The sequence below is a fragment of the Colossoma macropomum genome, unplaced genomic scaffold (assembly GCF_904425465.1).
Source record: "Colossoma macropomum unplaced genomic scaffold, Colossoma_macropomum, whole genome shotgun sequence".
Classification (NCBI taxonomy): Eukaryota; Metazoa; Chordata; class Actinopteri; order Characiformes; family Serrasalmidae; genus Colossoma; species Colossoma macropomum.
This window is the reverse complement of record NW_023494806.1, coordinates 24,351,264-24,359,927: the sequence shown is the minus strand read 5'-3', so window position 1 is coordinate 24,359,927 and position 8,664 is coordinate 24,351,264. Positions and strand designations below refer to the sequence as shown.

Genomic DNA, 8,664 nt, shown 5'->3' with positions numbered 1-8,664 from the left:
GAGGGAATAACACACACCTGGTCATGAAACAGCTGAGCAGCCAACTGTTCAGTTACTTTTGTGCACCTAAAAATGTGTGTGTGTGTGGGTGTGGGTGTGGGTGTGTGTGTGTGTTCGTCAGAGGGGATTCTGGATGTAAATACCCTCAAAAAGTCTGCACTTTGAGCTCATATTCATTATTTAATTTAAACTCCAATATGCTGTGGTAGATGGCAAAAGTAACAGTAACTTTGCTGACATCCAAATATTTATGGACCTGACTGTAGGTGTCACTATGGCAATTCTTTTCTGTTACTGCAGCAAATGACAGAGAAAGCTCATTATTAATACCCTTGATTTTGGAAGAAGCATTGAAATAGCAGGTTATCTACAAACTTTGGGACATACAGTATAGTTACACTACAGGAATGGAAGAACCTCACCATTGAAGAGAATGGTAATGTTGGGTCTGGTACATTCTTACCACAGATGTTTTAAAAAAAAAAAACCCACCATATTCTGTCTCCAGTTAGATACATCTGTGTGTTAATTTCTGTGCCAGTTATAGAAAACACATTTTAACTTACCTTTAACACAGAATGCGTTAAACCAGGCAACCCAAGTGTGTTTTTAATTAACAAATTGATGAGGGTCTGGTAAGGTTGCAGGTCAAGCAGTCATCAATCACAAAATATTATAAACTCAGTATTAAACATGCCTATTTAAAAAAACAAAAAGATTATATTCATTTATCCAACCTCTTCTGGTCACCTATAATATAAGAGTATAGATGTTTTTGATGACTTGGGGTGGGCTGTGTATAAATACAACTGTAATTTTGCGATTTACCCAATTAACACTAAAACAACCCAGGCTGAAATGTGCAATACAAACTATTAAATTCAGGGCTGTTCATACAAGCTACAAGTGACAAAAGCAGTTCCTTAAGCCAAGTATTTTTTTTTTACCAGTATCAGTCATGATATTAGCAAAGTAAGTGAATATTATGGATATGCTTCCAAAAAATCAAGGAAGCAGAAATTATGCACATGCGACTTCATCATACACTGTAATTTATTTTATTTGTATTTATTTGCATTTATTATTTATTTTATTTATATAGACAATTTAAAATTTTTATCTTAGTTTTTATAAAATATTTCTTTTATTAAAATTAAAATGAATTATTTTTCATTCTTTCATACAAAATAATATGACTCTTGTACATAGGTGGCCCACAAGTAGGATGTTTGAATATCTAGAATGGTTGCAGTGATACATTGGCTTCCTCACAGCCAAGAACAGTACAACATTTATTCACTTTCCATAAAACTTCCACTCCTACACAATACCTGCTGCACTATCTGCAGTAACAACACTCATCACTTCAGTGTGAATGGTCGATCATATGTAGATGTCTTCATGTTTGTGACATCATGACCATGATGACTTAAAAAAGTTTCTATATATGGACAGTGTGGACTGTGAACTGTACTTTTCTGAAACCTAACAGTGTTTATACACTACAATATTTTCCATGATATGAACTAATGAGAAAAGAGAGCTGGTTTTATTTCAACAAGCTTTTATTGTATTTCACATTTTTCACTTAAAATCTGAACTGATAATGAAGGTAACATTAGCTTATGGTTATGATTGGACAGAAAACATTTTAAAAAGGCCCAAATCTAGGCAGTGATTTTTTTTTTGAAGATGGACAGGTGCAGTGGTCACGTTAATACGTGCTGGTCAGGTCTGAGAGCCCCGTGCTTCTTTTGCTGTTTTGGAAAAGAGACAAATGGTTATAAAGTGTAGCAGTGAGTATTTTAGAAATAAATCTAGCATTACTGACCACAGAGATTAAAACCCCAGCAGTCTTGCATTATTTTGATGTGTTAATGCTTTAAGTGTCAATGTCTACCGCTTCTGTGAGATTCTATCGATGACGTTGTTGATCCACGGTGCATCAGGGGACACACACAGTACCCTATTGTCCTTCGTGGTGATCCTGGAGAAATGAGATGAGTTAGCATTGTTGCCACTTAAATGACAACATTAAGCATGCCATAATAGAAACAGTTAAAGGGTAATTAGCCAATTTTTTACTCAGCTTCATTGTATTTATTTACATTTAGCTGCTCAATTTATTTTTTGTATCCAAAAATCCAAAAGAGAACTTCACCTAACGAACTTCAGTTCCTATGCTGATGATGCTGGACGTACTAAGAAGGTCCACTGCAGTTCTATAAGAAACTCAGCACTAGAGGAGTTTTTGGACCTGATACTTGTATAATATATCAAGCTTTAGGATTTAAAAACTTTTTTCTTCAGATTAACAGTTGAATTGTTGTGGCCCTATTAAACCCTTAAACCTATTAAGCTCAGGCCTGTATACTGACTCACAGGATTTCAATATTGCCGCAGTTTGGACCAGGAGGCAGGATCTCGATCCTCTTGAACAACCGGGTCGGGATTTGCCTGGAGGTGGTGATCAGGCAGCGGCATTTATGGCCAGTAGCAAAGCCATCCATGGAAGTAGCTGGAGATTTAGAGAGTTGCTACAAGTTATAATGAATCAACACCATCACAACATCACCTTTTCATTCTAAAGATGAAGAAACCAAATAAGAACATTACTGATCCTTCATGGTTAGACTGGATTTGAGTATTATGGGACATCTGGTCATATGACATAGTATGTAATATGTTAAGTGTCTTCCTGCATATTTAGATAACATGGGTCAGGTGTGTCAACGAATGATTTTAAAGTGTCTGTTATTACTTCATGACCCAGAAAACCCCAATCTAGTCAATCTAGTAAAATACATCTTCTGTTTATTCTAGGAAGCCAGTTTTCTTAACAAAAATATGTACATTTTAAATAAATTATGCCATATAAACAATGACCTAAACCACAAAAATGCCTCAAAAAAGTCCATCATCAAATGGTCATTGCTTTACTGAATTACATTATTTAAAGGTTCTGTAAAATTATATTCACACTTATGCATCTCATTTACAAAAATGGTTCTTCAAAGAACCATCCATTGAAAGGTTCTTCAAGTAACCGTAAGTGAATCACTCCAAAGAATCCTTTATGTTTAAAGTGTTGTACAAAATAGTCTCTTACCAAGTGTGGTGGCAAAGCAGCAGAGAGCGGTGGCTGCCAACAGCAGACGGGCGCTGAGCATCATGGTGGTGCTGGAGGACTGGTGATGGTGATTGTCAGTCTGGGATAAAAAGTGGTGCGTTGCTGGGTATTTAAGGATGCTCAAAAAGGGAAGTCATGGAAACATCATGTATGCTAATGCGGGGGAAAGAGTGGGAGGGTATGAGCATAGGGCTGTTACAGGAAAGCTTTGCGATGGCCCTTTGTAGAGGAGGCGTAATGTACAGTTTCAGCTTATTCGGTTTATTTTATGATATTCCCTCTGGGGGTGGCTGGTGAAAATTTTGATGACTTTTTACTCCGCAGTGTTCTCTAGTCAAACAAGTCTGTGTTTTGGTTCTGTTCTAGCACGCAGTTCACTTGGATCACATGATCAAACGTAAACACTGGGTTCATAAATCAAATAATCATTTGCAGTGATTATAGAATTGAACATACTATGAGAAATGACTGTTGAAACTGGACCACTCTCTAATAAACCAAGAGGGTTATTTCACTTACAAACTGAAAGTATGTGAACATTAGTTGTAGTAGCATTCGATTGAGTTGAAATATCTGGCATAATTAATGTAGCACCTTACTGAGGGGCAGCATTCATAAGGCCACCTACATTAGTCTCTCATGGCCAACCTAAACCTACACAGATGTTTATAAAGGTTTATTCCAAGTGTCAGTTCTCACAAATCCTGCTTGTCAATTTTTTGACATTTATATCTGACATTTCACCTCAGTAAGTGTCATGACAACGTTTATAAAAGTCTATATAAGGTATTTCAGTTATCATGAAGGGATAATGAACACGGATCTTCAGTAAAATGTTACCCATTTTTTATTTATTGCATGCTGACATTAAGGATAGTGGAAAATCTGCCCTGTTCTTCTTAATTAGAACTAATACGGGAATTAAGATAAGACTTCTGTGACGCAGTAGCTTCTAATGGAAATTGCTCTTTGAACAGAGATTTTTTTGCAGTTTTATTTCAAAGCAACCCCCTTGTTTATACTGTTCCTGCCTTACAGCTACAAATCTATATCTCTCTGCACTCCCCTGACAAGTTTCCATCCGCAGATGACAAGCGTGAGCTGTGAATGCTTTAAGTTTTCATTTCTAGCAAAGCTGTGGTCTGGAGCTGCGCTTTCAGGGGACAACTGGCTTTCATGCTCTCGTTTCGTGCCTTGTGTTAAGGCTGGTTTCCTGTTGCAGCACTCGCAGTTTTTTCTTATCATCAGATAGCTGCGGAAGTTTGGAAGTCCGCTTCAAACTATCAGAAGCATGCTACAGAAAAGATGTTAAAACAAAGCGTAGGTCAAAAGTGCAGGGAACAAGAGTAACTTTGTAAAAACACATCATAACATAGGGTGTTTATTAACACAGAACTAAAGGAGTAGCCAAAACATTTGTACTGGTATCAGTAAACTCAAGTAAAAGTGTTGTAACTTTGGTGAAGTGATGATTCAAGTAAAAGTCTAAATACCTTCCTAAAAAACAACTCGAGTAAACATACAAAAAAGTAGCAGGTTAATAGACTGTTTAAATACTGAGTCACTTATTAGTAAATCCAGCATCTATCAGCATACAAACTGAAAATAATCAACCAGAGTTTAGAATTAGATTAAATCAGAGTTGTGACCAGTTACAAAGCAGTACAGATGCTGTCACCAGCGTAACATAATGACATTAAACCCAAAGACTAGACTCTATCCTCAGAAAGACACTTGAGTAGAAGTAAAAGTATTATGAGAAAAATATGCAAGAAACATCAACAATGCACTTCAGTACATGTAACTCATTACTACTCACCTCTGTTCAGATGCTCCTGAAGGCCTGATGAACTGAATTAGTGTTAAATTAGTATTAAAACATTATCAGTGTTATTAACAAACAATGATTGTTAAACTAGATGATAATAAACATGTCGTGTTGTGTAATTTTAAAAAATTCCACTCGCAAGCTAGGTCTCCCCGACCACGAGATGCTACCAACTTGTAGGGTGAAGGCTAGCATGTGCTTCCTCCGAGTCGTGTGAAGCCACCGCATCTTTTCAAACTAAAGCTAATGCAATGTCTTTTGACAGCTCAATGCACTTGGAGAACAACAGTAACAGCCAAATCTATTACGTTATTGCAGTGATCCTGGAGAGCTACCTTCCTGCAGAGCCGAGTCCCAACCACAGTTTGCCACACCTGCTCCAGCGAATCAGCCTCTTCCCAAGTCCCTGATTGGCTGGATTAGATGTACTAGAGTTAAGTAAGGGGTGGGGCAGTTTTTGGATACAGATTGGGACTAAGCTCTGCAGGAAGGTAGCTCACGTCTAGGGTTAGGGTTTCCCAATATTTGTTAAGATCGATGGGTAGGGCTACATCGCCCTTCAGACGGAGGTTTTTCAGAGGCACTCTACAAACAGAGTTTTATGAGAAAAAAGAAAAAACGGCAAGATGGCTGCACGAGCGACCAGAGAAACCCACAAATGTGAGTATTTTCTCCGTTAACAAGTTATGATAGCCATTGTATAATCTTAGTTTAATGTCGTTTTAATGTATTATGGTCCTTTTCTTCATAACAAGCATAAAAAATCGCTAGTACCATGCTAAGTGAATTTTCCTGTTCCACCTTAAATAGTTCAGCAGTTCTGATGCCTGAAGTGCCAGAATGTTCCTGCTGCTCCATTTAAGGTGGAACAGGAAAATTCAAAAGAGAAGATGGCAAAAAAAAAATTCAGCTTCATATCACCAAAGAATTAGGGGTGGGTGATAATGAATCATTTTCACATCCCCCCTCCTTTGAAAGCATATGATGCCCAAAATTTACCTTAAGCCCAGCAGCGAGGTGGCTGAACTTTACCGCTCCTCTGCTATCACTGCAGACTGGCAAGGTCACCTACAGAGCACCGTTAGTAGCCTGTTAAGATTTCAACCACTACCCGTTGTGACTCAGTTCCTAGGGGCAAGGTGACACTTGTAGGGGTAGGGGTAAAAATAAGAAATGGGATTGGGCCTTAGTCACAGGTGGCTGTGGCATTGCCAGGGGTTGAACTCGCCATCTCCCGATGATAGGCTTCCTTACTTACACTGCAAGTAGGACACAGTTCACAATGTGCAATGTACAACTGTATGATATCCTACCATGTCTACATAATAATAGTTTGTGCTTTTTGTGTGAGATTTAGATTCTTCGTTTTTAAGATTCTGTATAGACTAGTCAAACATGCATTCAGCGGTTTTCTAAGGGAGGGTTTTCACTTTAAGGTTTAAAGCCAAACTTCAGTCATAACTTCTTCTCTTTTTCTCATAAGCCAAAGTCGAGTTACAATGCAGAAGTAGTCCTACATAACATAAAAACTACCCCACACTGTCTAAAATATCCTATTTGAATAGCCTTGGAATTGATAATAATATAAAATTTGTGGGGCTGAAAACAGAGAACATTTAATAATTTGTTAAATTTAGTTAGTCATTTGTACATATTCAATGGCTATTTATTCATCTGATTTATCCTTGCTTACTTGGTATTATTACACCTGTTGCACTGTAGAATAGTCAATTCCATCCAGTGCTGCAATGGTTCTGCATTGTTCAATCATTGTCTTTATTATCATTTGTTAAACAAAAGTCATAAGCTAAGGCAGAATTCGTTTGTAAGATTCTGTACAGACTAGTCAAACATGCATTCAGCAGTTTTCTAAGGGAGGGTTTTCACTTTGAAGTTTAAAACTCCCTCTCCTCTTTTTAGCACTTAATACCGGCAGACAGATTTGGGGGGGGCAGGGGGAATAAGGAACAGAAAATGCTAACTAGAGTGCTAGGCATTCCTGTCTATTTTTAAACAACCCTGATAAAGTAGCCTTAAGATCTATGGTCTTTTTGTAAATGCTGATTAGACATTCTCTTTAGACACAAGATTTTTCTTTGAATCAAATAATGCAGTATTACTAATAAATACAATGAAATTTGGTTACCGTATATTCAGCTAGCTAAATTGGCTTATGTGGTACTATGCACATGTTGGGAGACTGAACAGAGCCTGATGTTCCTTTATAGATTAATATCTGTACTATAAAATATATATAATATAGACACTGAGATACTGTAACTGAACTATTAAATACTAAAGTTTATAAAAATGGATATAGTTTCAAAAGCTTGATTCGCTGAGCCATGTCTGAAGCAGTTTTACTCAATGCTTTATAAAATACTGTATATACAGTTGTGAACTATGACTGTTTGAGCTAGACCTTCAAATCAGGCCATACATATCAGAACCTGACCCCTATGGGATTGTAGTACTGTGTTAGCACTAAGCTATTATAATAATATTTGTTGGCCATTCAAGATTAAATACAAACATTTGAAGCTTGTAAAAGACATTGCATGTTTTATTTGAATTTTGTAAAACACATTAACATGTATTTTACCTTGTAGCAGTATAGTAAAGAGCCCTGCCATAGAGCTGCTTCCTTTTTCTGACATCTGACTGGATAGATTACGGCTCCTAATCACAGTCAAGTGACGTATCCAGAACTAGAAGAAACTAGAAGAAATTGGTCGCAAATTATTGAGAAAAACATTAGTCTAGGCCTTCTGGCAGTGATTGGTTGATTCTGCCATCAGTCTATAATCATGTTGATAGCTAATGTAATATTTAAGATCTTGTTCAGCTTCTGAAGCTCTGACCAATGGGAGAGCTCACTTGGGTGTGTCTTCCTTGATAGCTAGGTTGGGGGATAGTGGGGATCCTTACTGAATAATTTGGCTGTTTCAAGTATGTAACCCTTTTGTTTCCAAAACCTAGCCATGAAATAATAGTGACACAATACTTACAAAATTTACATACAACAAGCATGATGATTCTATTAAATATAAATTAACTAAAAAATACAGACTTTGTTTCATTTCAAAGAAATGATTAGGCCTTCTCTAGAAGGCCCTGAAGATTCTCCACTGATACACACACTTATAACCACCTCACAACAACTGAATTTATCATTAATTCACAAAGACTAAAACCACTGATGAAAAAATAATCTTTGACTATTGATGGTTGATGAGGCCAAGTATCAGAATGTCCATGAAACAAACAGATACCATATTAAACATGCCAAGTTTAACACAGATTTGTTTAAACCAAGGGTCTGTCAACTTTCCTAAACAACTAATTTGATACATAGCTAATTGACTAACACACTCCTCCAACAATTTTCTGAGTATTTACTGAAGGATTCACTGTACAAATGCAAACATACAAAAAAAAAAGTGCGCTTGTTTAATGTCTTAACATTATTATTATTAGTAGTACTACTACTATTACTAGTGTAACATTAATATTTTATATTGCTCTTTGTCACATTTAACTCACATTTTGTTTTATGGACTACCTTGGCTCATATGAATCATAGTTTATTCATTCTGCATCTCAGTTATGGTAAACATGATGTTTCATTGTATTACCAGATGCATTCCATGCACATTAAAGCGATTCTGCGTGGTTATGGGTGCATTTAGCATCGTGCCATTTCCGT

General features: G+C 36.8%; 1 protein-coding gene across 1 annotated transcript; it reads right to left on the bottom strand.

Annotated features, from left to right (window-relative positions):
* Positions 1–1,553: 1,553 nt before the first annotated feature.
* Positions 1,554–3,260, bottom strand: LOC118827494 (interleukin-8). The gene is made up of 4 exons (XM_036598870.1): positions 3,110–3,260; positions 2,383–2,518; positions 1,901–1,987; positions 1,554–1,757 (listed from the first exon to the last, which is right to left on the bottom strand). The coding sequence occupies exons 1-4, from the start codon at positions 3,171–3,173 to the stop codon at positions 1,715–1,717; spliced, it is 330 nt and encodes a 109-aa protein (XP_036454763.1). The 5' UTR covers positions 3,174–3,260; the 3' UTR covers positions 1,554–1,714.
* Positions 3,261–8,664: the final 5,404 nt, after the last annotated feature.

What these genes read in the sequence shown, in the direction of transcription:
- LOC118827494 (XM_036598870.1), bottom strand. Translation starts at nt 3,173, where the DNA reads ATGATGCTCAGCGCCCGTCTGCTGTTGGCAGCCACCGCTCTCTGCTGC. An exon ending in TGCGGCAATATTGAAATCCT is followed by an intron (nt 1,988 to 2,382) that starts GTGAGTCAGTAT and finishes TCATTTCTCCAG; the next exon opens with GATCACCACGAAGGACAATA. An exon ending in GATAGAATCTCACAGAAGCG is followed by an intron (nt 1,758 to 1,900) that starts GTAGACATTGAC and finishes TTTCCAAAACAG; the next exon opens with CAAAAGAAGCACGGGGCTCT.